We start from the raw sequence: 22,002 nt of genomic DNA, 5'->3' as shown, positions 1-22,002 counted from the left end.
AAAAAACCTGTTTTCTAAAAACGTTTTCAAAATAAAGAAAAAAAAAATCTGTTTTTCGAAGAGGGTAAACCCAAAACTTAAAATAAAATAAAATTTAAAAAAAAAGCTTTCACAGTTTTTTTTTTTTTTAATAAGATGTTTTCAAAAGTGTTTTTTTTTATGTACAAAGGTATGTTTTCCAAAAATTCTTTCTTAAAAAAAAATACATGCTTTTCCCATAAATTTTTCAAAAAAAAAATATCTTCTAAAAAATGTGCTTTTCTAAAATAATAAAAATTAACATTGTAACTTTTAATTTTCTAGCCTTTTCTTAGAATAGTAGTAGTTTGAGGATTTGTGTTCAAGGATCATTCTCTTGAGTCTTTGAATACCCTATAAGCTTACATTGTCCCTAACATTTCTTGGCACTAATGAGTTTTCCTTGTCATTTTTTTTTTTTTTTGCATGATTAAAATGAGAAAATGGTGGATGACAACAAGGTGAAACTCTTCCAACCCTCTCTTTTTTTATGTTGAGACTTGTTTGTGATTTTTTTTTTTTTTTTTGGAGAAATGTTTGTGTATAGCATTTAGTACTCATATGCTATTGTAAAGTACACGTATATGCTTTCTCACATGTTACCTATATACATACCTCACATGTCTTGATTGTATATACTTTGTTGGAGTAAATATTCACATGCTAGCTATATGTAAATATTTACATATAGCTAGCATGTGAATATTAACTCCAACAAAATATACCTAGTGTAACTTGACTAGAGTTACACCCATTTTAAACTATCAATTCTCATTAAATCTAGTAGCCAGTAAAATACTATTTCTCACATCATTAATATATAATTATTATTTGCCAAGTCAACTCATTTTAATTAAATTCCCCCACATCCACCGCCTCTCTCTCCTTAATAATCATCTTCCACTTATTGAAAAAATAAAAAAATTATTTGATGAATCTTACTATCTTAGTATTTTTTTTTTTTTGAAATTTCAATATTGATTAGTTACTTAGTTGCTAGACACAGACATTGACTGATTATAATTTCTCAACACTAAAAAGATTATTTGATGACTCTTACTATCTTAGTAATTGTTTGATGGAATTGTTATTTGCTTTGTGTTGTTTATGTGAGACACTAGGTATTGTTTTTTGTTTTGAGTTGTATATGTGAGACATTATGCATATTTGTGGTGTTAGAACTTAAAACTTGGTATTTATGAGTTGTAGCTTTTAAATTTTGAACTTTATTTATGTATATATTTGTAATTTGGTACTTTGCCTTTTATTATTTGATGATGCAAAGAAAATCAGTAGGCTGGATGCTTCGGACTTGGATGACTCACTTGCTCTTTCAATGGCCTGAAAAAGAAAGAAAAGCGATCAAAGGTGACTGGGGCTACCGGCCAAGAACCCTCCGATGGCGAAGTTAGTTTTCTCTCTATATTTTTGGAGTTCCAACTTTTTGGGAGCAGTCAAAACGTACCTTTGTTTTGTCTGAATAAGCGTTTATATAGTGTTCTAATAGATGGTTATCGCAATTAAAACGTCCCCTGGATTCAAGGAGGCGCAAGGATTTAAACATAACTTCCATAACCGTTTAGGAGTTATGCATTTATTTCACAACGGATACCTGGTAGTTACGTGTGAAATAAGGAATTATCACATTATACTTGGAGATTTTCCTAAGTATGATACCCTCGTCCTAGTATTCCATTGTCGAGTGTACTTTGGCACATGAATAGGGGTCGTCCCGTCCAACAGACGAATTTCTTCAGGACGAGCTTGTCAACACTCTAGACGAGCGCCTCATTCCATGGTCACGCGTACCTCATCCAAGGCTCTTCCTCTTTGGACGAGGTAGTTACAGGTAAGGTTTTCAAGGGTGCTTGCAATTCTAGCTGGGTTACAGATGACCTCTATGGACAACTTCAAGATAGGCAAAATCAATACCCTATCAGTTGCCCCCTCATCCAAGGGTCGTCTAAAGCTTTTGGTTTTTGGACACATGTCTGATCATGTCACCCCACGTGTCTCGATGTAGATGGTGGGGCTCCAATGGCTCCATATTGTGCCACATGTCATCATTATATGGATTAACCGTTGTGTCGATTTGAGTTTTCGAGGAAGTTGCCACGTGGTTCTACCTGATTGAGCATTTCGTTTCGGGTTTCATTTTTCAACGCCTATAAATAGTGGATTTCCTCCCATACCCTCTCCATTTTTCAAATTTTCTCGTTTGACATTTCTCGTCCATCACCTCGTCTAGGAGTATTCCAGTGTCCCTAGTTTTCCTTCGTCTAGAGCCAGGTATTTTCTCTACGCTCGTCTTTAGGCTTCCCTTAAATTTCCACAATGTCAGAAGTTTTTTCTTCGTCTAGTAATAGTGTTGATAGAAAGATAGACGAATACCACAACTCAACTAGTTATAGTGGTTCTAGTAGTGATAGTAGTAGTAGCGGGGGTAATACCACAGACGAGTACGTTTCTGGGGTTCTTGGGGTTCCCCTAGAAGTCTTCCAGTAGGAATTTAGGACAAGAATGGCATCTGGGTCTGGGGCTGGTCCCTCCGGTGCGCCCTCGTCCACTCAAAAGGACGAGGTTGAGACCATATACAGCTGTGCTGTAGGGGTTCCTACTAAGACAGACGAGAGGAAATTAGCGTCTCTTAGGAGTTGGTACCAAATTCCAGACGAGCTAAATCCTAGGTTGGTCGTCCGTGATGAGTGGTGTTGCCAACCTCACTTTGGCATTGGAGTTTATGAAGCCTATCTTCTAGGAGGTCTTAGGCTACCTCTCAATGCTTTTGCTAGGGAGTTGCTCACTAGATTAGGTTTAGGGCTGTGTCAGTTTAATCCCAATGCATGGAGACTAATCGTTTCTATGCAAATTTTGTGGAGAGAGGTTTTTGAAGGGGATTGTCCTCTTACCGTAGACAAATTCCTTTTTTGCTACAAACCCTCTGAAATTAGCCAATCCCATGGTTTTTATCAGTTTACAGCCAGGAGAAAAGATTGTAGGATTATAAAATCATTGGTTACATCGGATAAGAGTTGGAAGACGGAGTTTTTCTTCGTCTCAGGTTTTTGGGCAGGGCACCCTGTTGAGGTGAGCAGGGATCCATTTGCCCCATATACAGGAGAGTTAGGAAACCTTCGTCCTGAAGGTATGCTTATCACTATTGTAACATTACCCTTATTACATGTCTTTCTATACTAAGCTCCTCGTTCTTACTGCAGGTGTTAGAAGGCCGTCTTTCAACAAGTTTTATTTGGGACGTGTTCAAAAGGCTCGTCTTCACCCAGAGAGGGACTTCCATTCTTTGGTTACCCTTCAACGTCTTGCGACTTGGGGACTTGGCCCAGAACCTTTTCCAGAAGCCCTAGCTCACGAAATCACAATTCGTCGACGTAAGTTCTTGCCTTGGGATTTTTTTTTTTTGGTGCCATCAACTTAATCATGTCGTCATAGGCACATATGTTGATTTATTCATCTATTTTTTGTAGGGATGGCTACCATGAAGGAGAACAAAGGTAAGGGAGTTATGGACGAGCCCACCAGGCAAGACACTGAAACTAGGGCTCGTCCTGCTGTTGGCGACAAAAGAAGCCTGTCAAAGGCTATTAATCTTGAAAACCTCCTCAGTCGTCTAAAGGAGAAAAGTACGAAGCATAGGAGGTTGTCCAAGCCTGGGGTCGTCCCTCCTGCTGTCCCTATTCCTCCATCTCAATCGCCGTCCATCCAGATTCTTGACGTGGAGTTGTCTGAGCCTACCCACACTCCTCCGTCTAAAACTAATGTTCCTACCTCGTCCCAGCCTCCTGTTGAAGTCACATCAAACCTTCTTGAGAGTGAGAATTTGGCTTGGGAGAGGTTTGGAAAGGCAGTTTCTGGCGAGGACGTGGCTGTTTGTTATAACATGTCCTTGAGAGATTTTGAACACTCAGGTGTCCATGACCTTTTCAAGGTAATTAACATAAACTTTTTTTTTTTTTAATATCTTCCTCGTCATACGCTTATTTGCTTTGCTTAATATGAAAATTCGTCATTACTTATGCAGGCTATGTCAAAGTTCATAGCCGCGTCCAAACAGGCTACTGAGCTGGATAAGACGAGGCTTTTACTGGAGAGGAGGATACAAGAAGTCAGGGACGACTGCAAAGGCTGGGCTGAAACAGCGGCTAAGGCTAAGGACGAGGCCAAGGGTTTGCTGAACCTCGTCGAGGAGCTAAAAGCTGACATAGTGGAGAAAGACACTCGTCTTGACCACTTTCAGAGGAAGACCGATGAGTTAAGCAACTCTCTTGAGAAGGCTAAGGAAGATGCTGTAGAGGAATTCAAGGCCTCAAAGCAATTAACCGACCTTCTGGACGCCAACTATGCAGCTGGATTTGAAGATTTTTGCATGGAGGCGAAGGAGAAGTTTCCAGAGGTTGATTTTAGCTCTATCGTCCTTCAATTAGGGGGTGCTGCTAGTTCTTTTCTTCAGACTAGCTCTGAAGATGTCAATATTGAAGACAATGCCTCGACCAAGCCTGCCCAGGACGACCCCAATGCCGGATGCCCTTGCTACCCGAAGATTTTATTTGTTCAAACTGTTTTCTTCTTTTTCTTCTCTCTTTTTTTTAAAAAAATTTATTAGAGTACAATTACCTCGTCTGGAGTACTTTCGACGAGTTTATTAACAATTGCCTTTTGAGGCTTATTTCATAAGGGTTTTTAGACGGTGATCATTTACCCTTTAATTTCTAATGAATGTTTTATTTTATCTATTATTGTTGTTTCATGGACGAGTATATACATTATTTTTATCATTTATGCTATTGTTCTAAGTGTTGAATGATCATCCAAGTGATTTCCTTGTTGACAACCCACTTAGGACGAGGAGGATGATTGTATTGCTTTTGTTTGTTCCTTAGGCGATTATTACTTGTCTTCCCGCAAGAAGTTTATACTTTACTTGTCCCAATACATTGAGGCGTCTTAACTAGCTTCTCGTCTTTAGGATGTTATGCCTTAGCACCTGCCTTCTTTCTTAGACGAGTGGGCCTTGGCTTTTCTTTCTGCTTTATCCTTATTTAGAGGAAAGCATCTTTGCTTTATCCTTATTTAGAGGAAAGCTTGGACGAGTATGCCTTTAGCTTATTTCTCTTTGCTTTATCCTTATTTAAAGGAAAGCCTTTTTACTTTATCCTTATTTAGAGGAAAGGTTGGACAAGTATTTCTGCGTCCAAAGATTTCTATTCGTCTTAGGCTTTCGCCCCTTCCGTGAGCATTATTATGGAAACTAGATTTATGCATCAAATACATAAGAAATCCAAACCATATTATTACATGAACATGATTGTTCACAAACGTGGCACATGCTTATAAGCTAGCGCCTTATTAAAATACTTAATAAGAATACATAACCTCGTCTTTCATAAGCTTGTCCGCAAACGGTGCAAAAGTTTAAGAACTAGTGCACTTTTTATTCTTGACACACCATAATAGTAGTAACACAACAGTAAGTATAAGTGAACATAGGTTATAGCTGTAACTTTTTTATTGACTTCCCCCGTCCCTGCTTGTCACTGATAGTACCTCCTTAGGTGTTTCACATTCCAAGGATGCTTTAACTTCCGTCCGTCCAGAGCTTCCAAGTAGTAAGATCCCTGCCTCTTGCAGTTGATTACCCTGTATGGTCCTTCCCAATTAGGTCCCAATTTTCCATGAGCCGGGTTCCTGGTTGCCAAGGAGACTCTTTTAAGAACAAGGTCCCAAACACTGAACCATCTGGGTTTTACCATGGCATCATGCTGCCTGGCCATAAGGTTCTTGTATCTTGCTATCCTTTGCTCCGCGTCCATTCTTACCTCGTCGATAAGATCGAGGTCAAGACAGAGTTGCTCTACGTTCTCTCTTTCCTGATACTTCATCACTCGGTGATTAGCCATATGGACTTCTGCTGGTATAACGGCTTCACTTCCGTAGGGTAACTTAAAGGAGGTTTCTCTTGTTGGGGTTCGTACAGTAGTCCTGCAGGCCCAAAGAACACCTGGTAGCTTGTCTGGCCAAATCCCTTTTGCCCTCTTGAGCCGAGTCTTGATGATTTTCAGCAGGGATCGGTTCGCTACTTCTACCTGTCCATTTGCCTGTGGATGGGAGGGCGAGGAATAGTGATTCTTGATTCCAAAATGATTATAAAAGTCCCTGAAGGATGCATTGTCGAATTGACGTCTGTTATCCAATACTAATACCCTAGGTACTCTGAACCTACATAGAATATTCTTCCATACAAAATTTTTCACGTTTTGCTGAGTGATTGTTGCAAGAGGTTCAACTTCTACCCACTTGGTAAAGTAATCGATTCCTACCACCAGAAACTTCATTTGCCTGGTTCCCATGGGGAAAGGACCTAGGATATCCAGTCCCCACTGTGAGAAGGCCATGGGGGCATCATTGGGGTCTTGTACTCTAACAGCTGTCTAGGTACATTGCTATAGCGCTGACACTGGTCATATACCTTGACATAGGCTTTAGCATCTGCCTGCATTGTAGGCCAGTAGTAGCCGGCACGGACGATCTTATGGACTAACGACCTTGCTCCTGAATGATTTTCACATGCTCTTTCATGCACTTCCCTCAAAACATAGTTTGACTCGTCAAGAGCCAAGCACCTTAAGTAAGGTTAGGAAAAACCTCGCTTGTACAATACTTCGTTTATAAGGACGTACTTGGCTGCCCTGACCCTTAACTTTCTTGCTTCATCTTTGTCTTCTGGGAGCCTTCCATCTTTGAGATAAATCACTATTGGACTCATCCAATTTTCTCCTCCTCCTATCTGCTATATGTCAGGGATGTCTATGCTTGGCATATATTGGACGTTGTCGCACTCATCTGTAACTCGTGCCGAAGCTGCTTTTGCCAAGGCGTCCGCTTCCGTGTTTTCCTTCCTGGGTAGTTGAACAAAACTTACAGCTGAAAATTTTCGTGCAAGTCGTTTTACTTTGCTGAGGTATTTCTTCATTCGATCTTCCTTAGTATCACACATTCCATTTACTTGGTTAATGACTAGCTGAGAATCTCCTCTGATTATTACCGACTCTGCCCCTAAGGACTTAGCCAATTCCAATCCTTTGAGTAAAGCTTCATACTCAGCCTCATTGTTGATAGTTTGATACTGCAAACGGGCTGCATACTCCAGCTTGTCACTCTCAGGGGACTTCAGTATAACTCCAATTCCCCCTGCATACAGCGTGGACGATCCGTTGACATTAATCACCCATTTTTCAACATCTTCGTCCTTGTCCAGCTCATCCTGGTTGGGGGTGAACTCTGCGATGAAATCTGCTAACGCCTGCGCTTTTATTGCACTCCTTGGAATGTATCTGATATCGAACTCGCTAAGTTCAACAGCCCACTGTATTAGCCATCCAGCAGCTTCCAACTTGTTCATTGCCTTCTTTATAGGGTGGTCTGTCAAGACGTTGATGATGTGAGCTTGGAAATAATGTCTCAGCTTCCTAGAAGCCGTGATCAATGCAAAGACTAGCTTCTCCATCATTGGGTATCATCCTTCTGTTCCTCTCATTGCACGGCTTGTCTAATAAACCGGTTTCTGGACTCTCCCCTCTTCTCTAACCAATGCTGAGCTTACTGCATGTGGGGACACTGCCAAATACAAATACAACTCTTCCCCAGGTACAGACAGACTCAACAGCGGCGTTGTCATTAGATATGTCTTCAAGTCTTGGAAGGCCCTTTGACACTCGTCCGTCCACTCAAATGCCTTCCTGAGGATTTTAAAAAATGGCAAACATTTGTCAGTGGCTTTGAATACAAACCTGTTGAGGGCGGCGACTCGTCCGGTAAGAGACTGGACTTCCTTAATACTTTTCGATGGCTCCATGTTTAGTATCACCTGGATTTTTTCCAGATTGGCTTCAATTCCCCTGTGCGAAACCATGAATCCCAAAAATTTTCCCGACGAAACTCCAAAAGCACACTTGCTTGGATTTAATTTCATGTTATACTGCCGCAGCATGTCAAAGGTCTCCTGAAGGTCATCCAGATGATTGTCCTCGTCCTTACTTTTCACCAACATGTCGTCTACATAAACCTCCACATTTCGCCCAATTCGGGGACGAAACATGTGGTTAACCAACCTCTTGTAAGTTGCCCCTGCGTTTTTCAATCCAAAGGGCATTACTTCGTAGCAATACAAACCTTGGCTTGTAATAAATGAGGTTTTTTCTTGATCTGCTTTGTCCATCTTTATTTGGTTGTAACCTAAGAAGGCGTTTATGAAGCTAAGAACTCTGTGACTAGCCGTCGAGTCCACCAATTGGTCGATGCGTGGCAAAGGGTAACTATCCTTGGGGCAGGCTTTGTTTAAGTCGGTGAAGTCCACGCACATTCGCCACTTGCCATTAGCTTTCTTCACCATGACCACGTTCGCTAGCCAATCTGGATAATAAACTTCTCAAATGAACTCTGCGGCGACCAACTTCTGCACTTCTTCCTTGATGGCATTGTCTCGTTCAGGGGAAAAAACCCTTTTCTTCTAGCGCACTGGTTTTGAATAAGGACACATATTCAGGCTATGAGTAATAATACTTGGATCAATGCCGGGCACGTCTTCTTGACTCCATGCAAAGACGTCAAGGCTTTTCTTCAAAAACCGGACCAAAGCTTGTTTTGCCCCCTCTTCCATACTCGCCCCAATTCTAGTGAATTTCTCAGGCTAGTTCTTGTCCAAAGGGACGTCCTCTAACACTTCAGTGGGTTCGGCTGTGATCCTTCTCCCATCTATACCCATTGCCTGCATGTGCTCATCCATCGCCAGCATGGCTAAGTAGCATTCTCTGGCAGCCAATTGATCTCCTTGTACTTGGCCCACTTCGTGCGCAGTAGGAAATTTGATGGATAAGTGGTAGGTAGAAGTTACCGCCTTCCAACTATTCATAGTTGGTCTTCCAATAATTGCATTATATGACGACGCACAATCGACAACGAGGAAATTTACCTCCTTGGTTATCTGCTGTGGATATGTTCCAACGACCACTGGTAACGTGATGGTACCTACCGGTTGCACCTTCATTCCTCCGAACCCTACCAATGGCGAATTCACTGGTCGAAGTTGATCTCGTCCTAGCCTCATTTTCTGGAAGGCGGGGTAGTAAAGAATATTTGCAGAACTACCATTATCTATCAACACCCTCCTAGTCATGTAATCAAAAATGAGCAGGGTGATGACTATCGCGTCATCGTGTGGGTGATGGAGTCGCCCTGCCTCCTCGTCCGTGAATGTAACGGCCTGCTCATTGACTTGCCTCTTCTTAGGAGGTCGTCTAGACAGCTAGATGTTCAGCACCACCTTGAGGTATGTTTTCCTTGACTTGGATGACTGCGCTGTCGAGTTCCCTCCTATAATTACCCTTATTTCTCCTAGTGGGGGTCGTGATGGCTCTTCCACCTTAGCTTTTAGTTTCTCATCTCTCTGGTCTCGTCCAAGGAAGTTCCTTAGCTTTCCTTGTCTAATAAGATTCTCTATTTGCTGCTTCAAATCAAAGCACTCGTCCATGTCATGCCCGTGATCCCTATGAAAGCGGTAATACTTGCTCCTATTGCGCTTGTTGGGATCGCCCTTTATCTTATCCGGCCACTTCAAGGACGGATCATCCTTGATCTGCATAAGAACCTGCTCTAGTGGCATGGTCAGGGGCATATATTGCTGATTCCTGGCAGAGGAACTTGCCTTTTTCCCATCATTGTCTTTCCTCTCGTCTAGCCGAGCTTTCTTAGGACGAGGTCCCTGATCCAAGTAACGATGGTGGCCTGCTTCCGAGCGCTCTGCCCTTTTTCTCTTCTTGGCTATGATAGCGTCCTCAGCATTCATGAAATTCTGGGTCGAATGGACAAGCTCGGCCGTAGTCTGGGGTTCCTGCTCATAGAGCTTGTGAATGAACAAGTCAGAATTGACCCCGTTGTGGAAGGCAGCCAGCAACAACTTGTCATCCATCTCGTCCACCGTCAAGGCTTCCCTATTAAATCAGGTAATAAAGGATCGCAGACTTTCATTTTCCCCTTGCTCTATAGTCAACAAGCTAGAAGATGAACGCTTGTGGCGCTGTCCTCCAATGAAGTTATTGACAAACAACTTACTCAACTCTTCAAACGATCCCACTGAGTTTGGGGGTATCTTACTGAACCACACTTGCGCTGGTCCCTTAAGTGTGGTGGGAAAAGCTTTGCACATAATCTCGTCCGGGACCCCTTGAAGGTGCGTGGTCGTCTTGAAAGTTGCAATGCGATCGCAAGGGTCGCGATTTCCATCATACAAGTCCAAATAAGGCATTTTGAATTTCGGGGGTAGAGGATGACTGTTGATGGAAGCTGTGAAAGGGGAGTCTATTCAGTGAACCATATCGTCTACTGGGTTTGCCCGTCTCATATTCTCCCTCATCTCATCCATGGCTTTCCTCATCTAGTCCATCTCTCTTTCCAAGTGCGGCATTCTTCTTGAAGCGGTACCTTTTGTCTGATTCTCGGACTCGACATTTTCTCCTCCTCCTTCCTGACTCGGTGTCCATCCCTCCGTGTGCCCATCTTGGCGTTGCCTCCTAAGGTTGATATCCCTATTCAACTCCTGATTCTGACGTGTCAGTTCTACCATAGCGGCAGCCGTGGATTGTATGTGTTGAATAGAAGGCGGTTGCATGACTGGTGCTGACCTGCGATCGCGAAAGGGATTACTAGATGCATCCCTACTCTCCTGGTGGCCTGGGCTAGTAGCTCTCGATCTCGTTCGAACCATTCAACCTTTTTGTCTAAGACAGAGTAATCCTTGACAACAAAAACACAATCGAAAAAAAAAAACAGTGAATAGCGTTTGTTTGCTCTTCCCACAAACGGCGCCAACTGATGATGCAAAGAAAATTAGTAGGCTGGATGCTTCGGACTTGGATGACTCACTTGCTCTTTCAATGGCCTGAAAAAGAAAGAAAAGCGATCAAAGGTGACCGGGGCTGCCGGCCAAGAACCCTTCGATGGCGAAGTTAGTTTTCTCTCTATATTTTTGGAGTTCCAACTTTTTGGGAGCAGTCAAAACGTACATTTGCTTTGTCTGAATAAGCATTTATATAGTGCTCTAATAGACGGTTATCACAATTAAAACCTCCCCTGGATTCAAGGAGGCGCAAGGATTTAAACATAACTTCCATAACCGTTTAGGAGTTATGCATTTATCTCACAACGGATACTTGGCAGTTACGCGTGAAATAAGGAATTATCACATTATACTCGGAGATTTTCCTAAGTATGATACCCTCGTCCTAGTATTCCCTTGTCGAGTGTACTTTGGCACATAAATAGGGGCCGTCCCGTCCAACGGACGAATTTCTTCAGGACGAGCTTGTCAACACTCTGGACGAGCGCCTCATTCCATGGTCACGCGTACCTCGTCCAAGGCTCTTCCTCTTTGGACGAGGTAGTTACAGGTAAGGTTTTCAAGGGTGCTTGCAATTCTAGCTGGGTTACAGACGACCTTTATGGACGACTTCAAGATAGGCAAAATCAGTACCCTATCATTATTAATTTGTGTTAAAAATTATTTTCGTTCAATGTTTATTTAATATATATTATGAATTATAATTATAGGTATTTTTTGTAACATTTTTTTATGGAAAATTACATTTTTCCCCTAAACTATACCATCGATTACATTTTGCACCATAAATTTTTTGATTGCAAGTTTTGTACCCTAAACTATGGTCTTTGTTACACTTTGTAGCCTTACATCAAGTTTGCTTTTAATTTGGATGTAAAATATGACTTCAAGTGAAAGATGTTATTGTCCCTCTTCTTAATACCATAAAAAATGAAAAATTATATTTTGGCATCTTACATTATACTCTTAATTACACTTTGCACTCTAAACTTTAAATTTTTGTTCAAGTTAGCAATAAACTTAACATCGGGTGCAAAACGTAACAATGGTCAAAATTTAAGATATAAAACATGTATTTGAAAAGTTTAAGGTGTACAGTGTAATATTAGATATAATTTAAGGTAGTAAAATGTATTTTTTTTTAATTAAAAAGTAGAATCTTACTATTCTCATAACCTTGGTTGTGAGCCTTACCAATTTATTTATTTATTAATTTATTATTATTATAATAATAATTATTATTATTATTTTGAGAAGAACCAATTTTTTATAAATGTAGGGAGCCTAGTGTTTTTCTATTTAGTATTATTTTTTTTTATCAAGCGGGGAGAGCCGAGTTGGTTAAAGGTGTGCCATAAGTTTATCACCTCGTTTATGGATGGGGTTGGGTTTGTGAAAGAGGGAGGGACCATACCTTATGAATTCAACTGACCAGATTCCGTATCTTTAGTTTAGGCAAACAAATGAGAGACTCTGGGCTGATGGGTCTCTTAATTTGACTTTATTATGATACCAATAAATACGCAGCTTTGTACTACTCAATAATCTCATAAGTATATTGGAAAAACCAAGTGTGACCCCCCAAAAAAAGAAAAAGGTAGAAATATCCATTTTACACACACGTGTCATCAACAACGCTTTTAAAAAGACCCAATCAAAAATAAATAAAACAAAATGTACCCAACAATTTTATTTTTTTCATTAAAAAAAAAGAAAAAGAAAAGAAAAAGCTATTCACGTGAACATGTGTCTGGTAGCTGCAGGAGGCAGGGGTCTCTCTCTTCTCTTAAGTCATTGATCTATACATCAACCTCCCCACCTCACCGTACAACAACTCATCTTTTCATATTTGGGTTAGCTTTCGGTCCCAAAACCCCATGGTCCCATGGACCACTCCTCCATTTATAAATAACAAATCTTTCCCTTTCTATCTACTATCTCTATCTCTCTCTCTCTTTTTATTTTATTTTTAAACCGAGTCAAACACGCCAACCACAACTCAGCCCATCAACTCGCCCTGTCCCCTGCAACTCAGACACCACGAACGTACCTTCCACGTGGGGGCCTTCTGACCCCCCTAGCCCCCCTTTCACAACTCATTACAACCACCTATGCTCCATTCACTACTCGACACGCCACCCCCCCAACTCTCTCTCACTCTGCCCACTACGCATCATCATATATCATCAATTATCACCTGGTTTTCAAAACGTAAAATGCTCTCTCATATTCTCACAACAATTTCAAATAAGTATTTTAGGCGATTAGTTGTGAAAACTAAAATACAGTTAACATTTTTGTGTCAATCAAATCTAAAGACTTTTTTAAATTGACTAATTTATTTTTTTAAATTTTAAATTATTATTCATTTTTACATCTCTTTTATAGTGGTTAATGGCTAACTATGCATTTAGTTCAGTTTAAAAAGTTAACTTATTTTACTATTTAGATTATTTTTGTTATTATTTGTAGGTTTCATCATACTTTTTAGTATTATTCATAAATCTCACTGTACTATTTTATCTAATTTTTACTTTTATTTACAACACTTTCAATAAAAAGTTTTTACTTTAAGCAAAGTAAGCAAAACAAAGTCCAAATTTATTAGATTTGAAAAATATTAATAGTATTTTAACTCTATTTGTAAATTATTGCTGATTTTTTTTTTTATAATTTGCCCACAGACATTACTTTTAACCACTAAAAAAAAAGTTCATCACATTTAAATTTATTATGAAATAAAGATTTAAAATATTGCAATGTTGTTTCAAATCACAATGCAAACTTATTAAACTATTCAAAAACATAAAATAAAATAAAAAAAATATTAAAAAAAGCAGGCGCCGATTAACAGCGCCGTACAATATCATGGATAGGGCTTACATCACCCTTGGGTGGCGCCTAAGAGTAGTGTTTTTTTTATGAAGCAGCCTAAGAGTAGTGTTTGATAGTAGTAGTATCTCTCACACTTTTTTTTTTATATATATAAGAAGAAAAAAAAAATCTTTCTCTTTCTTACATACACTGATACACACAAACTTGACAGCTTCACACTGTCCACACATCACACATGTTTCCCATGTATGTTATATAAAAACAGAACACAACCCCTCACCCTGCGCACACGTCTAATCAGGCGGCGGCTCTCTCTGCTTTTTTTTTTTCACTAGGCCCCACTCCTTTTTCTTTTCCCTCCTTCCTATTCACTTTTCATTCCGTGCTTTTCACGAGTACACCTTCTTTGTGAATCAAAACCGTTGAATCAATCAAACGGTCTTAAACTAGGAGGCAAATTATAAATCGGAAGAAACGTACATAGGATGGGTCAATTGGTTTGTTCATATAAATATAATATAATATACAACACTGATATATGTATCTGTATATATATATATAGAAATGTCATGCCGTCCATCCGACGATTACGGGAGGCTACGTGGGACCCTCTAATATTATAGACACCTCTCTTTCTCTTCACTCTCCAGTAAGCATTCTCTTGTTCTTCCTTTTCTTTCTTCTTCTTTTGTGTTTCGGAGCTTCTCTTTAATGGCGTCTTCAGCTCGTGAGGGACACTACAGAGGAGTAAGGAAGAGGCCATGGGGTCGCTACGCAGCTGAGATACGTGATCCATGGAAGAAGACTAGGGTTTGGTTGGGTACATTCGACACGCCCGAAGAAGCTGCACTCGCTTACGACGGTGCTGCTCGTTCGCTCCGTGGAGCCAAAGCTAAGACGAACTTTCCGCAAACGGTTCCGGCAACCATCAACGGCGGCGGCGGTGGTGGGCTTCCTCTTCCTCTCGATCTCAACCTTCCCTCCTCCAACAGACTCGTGCTCGGCGAGTTTTTACACACCGGCGTTCTCAAAGACATCAACTGTGTCACCGCCGAGTCTGACTCGTCTTCCTCGTATCAAGTTAAGCGAGAACCTCAAGCTTCTGCCTCTGCTGTTACTGTCGCTTCCGCCGGACCTACGCATCATGTCCCTGAGAGCTCCGCCACGGCGTCGTTTCTGGGTCTCGTGCGTCGTGGTTTGCCTGTTGATCTCAACGAGCCTCCTCCTTTGTGGCTTTGAATGACATCAATGAATGAATGCTGGTCTGACCTATTATTACGACGTCGTTCTTCTCTTCTTTTAATTAGTTCCTTTGTTTTTATTTATTTTCTCTTTTTTCTTGAGACTATCTGAGTCTAGTAGTATTAGACTATTAGTAACGTAAAAACAAAAAAGTTTCAAGAAATGGAAACCATATGTACATATATCCCTATCTAATGATTTTGGTTTTTGTTTCTGTGAAACGCTCGGATTTTTTTTTTGTTTTTGTTTTTTTTTTCTTACTTTCAGTTTTGTTGTTCTAGAAAGTTCCGAGCTTTTACGATGACCACCGTAGGTGAGATACCGGTTTCCGACCGTTGATTCCTTTTGGTTTTGACAAGGCCCACCGATCCAGTCGGTGGTGAAAAAAAAAAAAGGGATTCTGGGGTATATTTACTTGGTACCATGACTGAAAACATTGACCCACGCGCTTTTAGTACCACGCGCCAGTGAAATGAAAGTAGGGTTTGGCTTATGTTAAAACTTAAACCCGACCTTTTTTTTAAAAAAAAAAAAAAAAAGGGTTCGCGGTAGTAGTCGGCGAGTGCGCACTGCAAAGCAAGGCTGTGCGTGCAAGCATAATAGCCTTCCTAATTTGGTCACTACTTACTACAGGTCAGGTATGGCACAGAGATCTCTCCAGGTTCCCAAAAAAAAATGTTTATTAGCAATTCATAAATTCAATGAACATAGTCACAGACCCATGCCACCCACTCCCATACACTGTTCGAGAATTTTGATTTGACGGGATAGCCCCGCACAAATTAAACATGTGGTGGTCCGTTGCCTTTGTTAATTAAATCATTAATACTACTACGCTGTTATTGGTGTTTTAGGGTTGGAGGGAACGAGAGATGATGATGATGATACGAGTTATGAGAAAATGGAGGAAATGATATGGATGGCGTGTATGTTGGGCAGAGGGAACATTGTGGGGTCTTAGAATAATAAATAAAAAATGTTGGTTGTTTTTGGATAAGCTGCTATGTTTGACGACGTCATTTTTTGTCCTTGTCAGGAAATGGGGCGCGTTGTTCATGTGCCGGCTTTGTTTCTTTTTCAATCTGCCTCTCTTTTCCGTCTTCTTGGAATCTGTGGTCCTTTTATAATTCTTAGACTCTTCAAATTGCCTGTTATTTAGTGTAAAGCTATAACTCATTTCATTTGGATGACCCAACAAGTTACACAATGAAATATTTATTAAAACTTAAAAGGGAAGAAATTAGAAAAGCCCTCCAAGAAAGAAAAAAAAAGCCTCATATTTCTTTTTGCCAAGTGAAGTCTATCGAGTTTCCATTTAAAAGGATCTTAATTTAAGTCCAAAACCGAGGCTACGTAACATACTTTGATAGAGGAACTTCATTAGTAAGACAACCTAATCCCTGGATTTGACACTGACATTTCATAGCACGTTTATTAAACTTCAAGTAGTATCATAATCCCACAACTTCCTGAAATCTCTTTCCTCATGAATGTAACACGTTTTTTAGTAAAACTAATAATAATTCAACCTAAAACCAAAAAAAAAAAAACCAATTATGGGCAACCAACCAATAATCCATTATTTCTTAAAATTTACTAAAAGATATTCAAAAACATATTTTGATTTTGGTTCTTTTGAAGTTGCGAGAAGTTTGGTGAACTTTTGCAAGAAGCAATGTGCTAGGTTATATTATGTAAAATTATTTTAGTAGTCATTGACAAATAAAATAATGTATCAATTATATTAATATAGTTGTCAATATCGTACTATACTTTATATGTATCGCATCAAGTAAAAAAAATATAATAGAACATGTTCATAAATCATACAATACAAATATGTATCAAAAGAATCGTATCGTATTGAACAATACATAGATATGTGAGTTTTTTTTTTTTTGGTCAAAATTTTTGTTTTGTTTGAAGTCCAACAAGTAATTGTAAGACTTTTTTGGAACACAACAAGTTGTAAGACTTAAAAAAACAAAAAACTAAACAAAATTACTGGGCTATCATACTGAGCTTTATAAATAACACATCCATGTGTTTTTTTATCCTCCTACAAAATTCAGGACTGCACACTTCACTTTCATATATTCAAATGTGTTTCTATTCTTTGATGAATAAGGTATTAAATTACAATATAATTACCTTTTATTTTTGTTATTATTGTTATAATTCTAAGAACAAAGATGGGAAAATGTTGATAAAGACAAAGAAAACGTCAATGAATAAACAATTTTACAAGACAATAAACAAGCATATGAAAAATAAATACCTTTTAATTTAATTTATTTAGTTAGTGTTATTAAATATTATTTGATAAGTGTGAGTGAGTGTTCTCTCTCTTTTCTTGTAAAATATTGTGATAGCTTAGTAGCTTTATTGTATAATTTAATGTGTGAGTGCTCTCTCTCTTTTGTTGAAATGTTAACAAGCATTGAATTCTACGATATCCACAAACCTCTTAACAACAAATTCTACTTGAAATCCTCGAAGCAATTGGTTAAGAGGCTAAGTAATGATATTTTTCCAATCATTAATCACTGGTATGAGCCATTATGTATTTTGTATGATCCTACTTTTTAATGTGCATTTATTATTTTGTTCAATATAGTTGTAGACAACAATGATGGGCTTAAAATATTTAACATCCTTTTCTTTTATGAATGAGTTTTAATCTTAAAAAGAAAAGAACGGGTAGAAGGAGGAAGAGGTTCAAATAGGGACCACCATTTATCAATGACGAATTAACAACAAAATTATATTAATATTACAAAAAAAAAATTAGTGTAAAGTAGGTGGCAAATCAAAGAATAGACGTGATTACACTTTGGTGCAAAGTTTTATTTTTATATACTTCTTAATTTTAACCTTATTAGCTTTCCAATCTAGACAGGAAAAGAAAAACACCAATTTCATATGTTCTCTATATAATTTTTTTATTATTATATAATTTTAACATATATGACATCCACTATTAATGTTTATAATTTTTTATCTTCAAATCATGACACTAGTCAATTTTTGATAGAAACGAAAATTAATCTTTTAAATCCTTTACCAATTCAACTAACCAAAGTACTTTTCACTTGCATTACTTCCACTCCTATGAATTACTTCCCTATGAATTATTTAAGCAAAGTACTTTCACTTGCAAATAAAATAATAGATAGGAAATGGATGAGATAGCCGTAACACCGTGCCTTCATAGTCAACGTTTCCTTTATCTGGCCCTTTTTGGGCGGCGGTTCTGGAACAAAATATAACATATAAAATTCATCTGAATTTCCAATATCCAATTTAATATTTGGTTGTCATTTTCAAGTAAAAGCAATAGCAAATTTTCATTCTTCCATTATATTTGTTTATATTATTCTAGTAGCGTTGTTATAGGCTACGTCCTGTCAACAACATTACTTTCATTTAAAGGCTGGAAGACGTTAAAATATACTTATTAAAAGACAGGCATAATCCCATGATTCGTTACGTTAATTACTAATAATCATACTTTAAAGAATGATCAAGTTGTTTTCAATAACCATGAAATCGAGCATGTTGCTAAAATAAAATAAACTATAATAGCCAGCCACTGCTTGAAAAAATAAAATAAACTAGAATATATTCGTATATATACCCACTCCTGGTGTCACTGTTACTAAAAGTAGTAGGTTAATTTTTATTCTGTATTGTCTGTGTATATTGGAAGTAAATTGTAATGCCACGGACGTAAAAAATTTTACAATATTATTCTATTTTATAATAGTTAAATAGACTAGTTTTTAATTTTTATGAATTCTTATTTGAACTCATTATTAATAAAAAAAATTTATTTGCTATTAATAATTTATCAATCTAATAATTTGTGAATTTTTGCTGTCTTTAGATTTATTGTTACGGCAGTCATGCAATTATTTTATTTATTATTTTTTAACTAAGCTCTTGATAAATTATTTTTTATGATGAAAAAATAAGTGAAATTGTAACTTCAAGTCATGATTTGAAACAAGTCTGTAATAGAAAATTTTCTCTTATAATATAATTAGTTGTGACTTTATTGGTCGGTACATATGAAAGCGATTATGCTTCTACAAATTACAATGTATCTACTTTTTAGGAAGGTGATTAGTTGTGAATTTTTTTGGTTGGCTAATATGAAAGTGACTATGTCTTATCATGACTATCATCTCATCAAAATTAGGAAGAAAAATCAAAATTGTATAGTGTAGTAGAAATGAGACAAATTCAAAAGGTTGTTGTCTAAAGGTTGAGACGGCTCTTCATGAATTAAAAACTCTTGGGAATTACAACCCATCAATAGTAAAAAAATATCAAAAACATCAAACAAACAATCAGGTCCTTAGGATTGCTCACAAGTGAAACGAAAAGAAGTTTTAAATAAAACAACACACTTTTTTTCACTTGTCTTCTAAAGCAGTCAACCTCACAGGTACAGGGTTTTCTCAAGAAAACAATAGTGACACCATGAAACAAGTTCTGGTTATTAAAAAAAAAAACTGAAATAGAGCATGCGAAGAAGAGCAAGAGAATCCCTGTTGTCATTATCTAAAAAACGTGGGGATGAAAGGCAATTGTCAGAAAAGTACAACCTGCAAAAAACAATAAAAGGGGTACAAAAACATTAACAAGGTCTGTTCTCATAAGTCATATATATAAAGAAAGAACATACCCATCCACACACGCAAAGTCCCCACCACCTTACAAATAAATATACAGCCTCTCTCACCTAATATTGGCGTCAGCACTCAGTGTCAAACCTCTCTCTCTCTCTCTCTCTCTGTGTGCACCATCATCAGTGCGCTTCTGAAACCCTACACCTGCACCTGCATCTGCATCTGCATCTGCGCCTGCACACAGCCGGCCGTCATTTCACTTCTTACTTACGACGACCGATTTGACCCAGACCCTACCCTTTTGTGGTCCCCGCTACCTTCACTTTCCGTCTTTTTACCCCCAAGAAAATAGATATATCAAATTACTATACTACGCTACTACTACTTAAATTAAAATACAATTTATATATATATATATATATATCAAAATACTATAATTTTAATTTACAGACATAAAATATTTTAGAATAGTTTTAAAAAAAAAAAGATTTAAGATTTTTCGGCTTCGTTAACGAGGAATTTATTGAATCGGAAGCAACAAACTTTTATATATATATATATATATAAGTGCCTTATGTGCTACTACACCTAAAATACTGATCAGTCAAATTAAATTTACCACACTAGACTACTATTAGTACTTAAATTAAAATACAATAATTTTATAGACACAAGATATTTAACCATGGCTTTGTAAAATAATAATTTATTGGCTTGGAAGCCACAAAATTAAATAATTTTGGACAAATTACAATTTATCTATTTGTCATTTGGTTGAAACTTTTTTTTTTTTGTTTATACAAGATAAAATTCTACTTTAGTCTAATCTAAGTGTAAATGTGCATGAAACTCTCTCCTGGAGACTTGAACACCAGCCTTTACCCCTCACACCCCACAAATTTTTATACTTATGGAGTGACCACCGCATCAAGGGTGCGCGGTGGTGGTTTGGTTGAAATTTAAGTTACCTACTTGTGGTTTGAAATTTGTCACTTTACCTACCTAAAATTAGCTTAGTTAGATTTATATAACTTGTCTCTATTAAAAACAAAGCTAAATATGTAATTTTACTTCACTTTTATGTCTCTCTCCTTTAAAAATCTAAAAAACGTAAAAACACAAAATCAAATAAGATTATAAATAAATAAAAAACTATCCATTGAAACACTTGCATTATAGAATTTCAAATCACTGGTAAGCAACTTAAATTTTAGTCAAACCTTATGCGGGTAAAATGTCAAATTTTAAACCACTGATAGGCAACTTAAATTTCAGTCAAATCACAAGTTAGTAAGTTATAATTTGCCCATAAATATATTATTAACAACTGCCTTTCGTGGGTGTTCTTAAGAATTTTTTTCTAAAGTGTTAATTAAAAATCTTAAATGATACAAAATATATTAAAAAGATAATTTAAATATATTAACTTTACCAAAAAAAAAACAAGTTCACAAAGTATTAGAATATCTTATACTAATAAGGAGAAAAAGAAATGGATAAGAAGAGATAAAGTGGGAATTAAAAATGTATGTTGGAAATTTAAAATATATGCTAAAATGAGAGTAATTAAGTGACAGAGTTTGGAATAATAATAGAGAAGAGAACTAAAAAATAAAGATGATACTTGCTATAACAATGGGTTTGAGACACTAAAGAGAGCAAAATTGTTACAACTCTAAAGCCAAAGAAAGTATAGCTACTAACACAGGAAAGATAACTCATAACCACAGTATTTCTTTTGGTACGAAAAATGAAATTATGAATTATTTTTATGTAATGGGTTGAACGAGTTAGTAATTTAAATGATTAAGATTTTCTTGTTTTAAATAGGTTTTTTATTGAATAATTTGTTCAATTGTTGTTGTTTCCTAGTCTTATCTTGTTTGGGTTAATAATTGTTGTTATTTAAAATTGTTTATTGGCGGAAAAAGTGATTTCAATATTAGACCTAAATTATAATCACTATCAACTTAGCATATAGGATTTGTTGTAAGATTTTTGTGAAAAATATTTTGAATATAGCATTACTCTTATTTTTATTAAAATAGAAATTCTTGTAAAAGCATTATAAAATTTGTTATTTTTTTTTAGAAGAAAGACAGATCATCAAATTAAAAGAAAAGTAGTTGGTCTTGGCCAAGAATACACTAGGGATGTATGGAGGAACATCTTCCATATATATAGAAAAATTACTAACATGACTAGCATGTTTAGTAAGTTTATGAGCTACAATATTACCTTATCTGCAAACATCATTAAAAGTAATGGAGAGAGAGATCGATTCTAAAAAAAAAAAATGGAGAGAGAGATCCATAAGCACTTAATCACATGAATGATAATAGGCTCTAGTTAATAAATGCTCTT

General features: G+C 37.3%; 1 protein-coding gene across 1 annotated transcript; it reads left to right on the top strand.

The window, feature by feature from the left end:
* The first annotated feature begins 14,254 nt into the window (after positions 1–14,254).
* On the top strand, positions 14,255–15,225 carry LOC142633510 (ethylene-responsive transcription factor 12-like). Its single transcript, XM_075807750.1, has one exon. It carries the CDS (start codon positions 14,474–14,476, stop codon positions 14,999–15,001), a length of 528 nt encoding a protein of 175 aa, XP_075663865.1. The 5' UTR covers positions 14,255–14,473; the 3' UTR covers positions 15,002–15,225.
* The last annotated feature ends 6,777 nt before the right edge of the window (positions 15,226–22,002 follow it).

Source organism: Castanea sativa, chromosome 5 (assembly GCF_040712315.1).
Source record: "Castanea sativa cultivar Marrone di Chiusa Pesio chromosome 5, ASM4071231v1".
NCBI classification, from domain to species: domain Eukaryota; kingdom Viridiplantae; phylum Streptophyta; class Magnoliopsida; order Fagales; family Fagaceae; genus Castanea; species Castanea sativa.
The sequence above is the reverse complement of the archived record's forward strand: the minus strand, read 5'-3'. Positions and strand labels throughout refer to the sequence as shown.

Excerpts from the sequence above, each read along its gene's own strand:
- LOC142633510 (XM_075807750.1), top strand. The coding sequence starts at position 14,474 with ATGGCGTCTTCAGCTCGTGAGGGACACTACAGAGGAGTAAGGAAGAGG.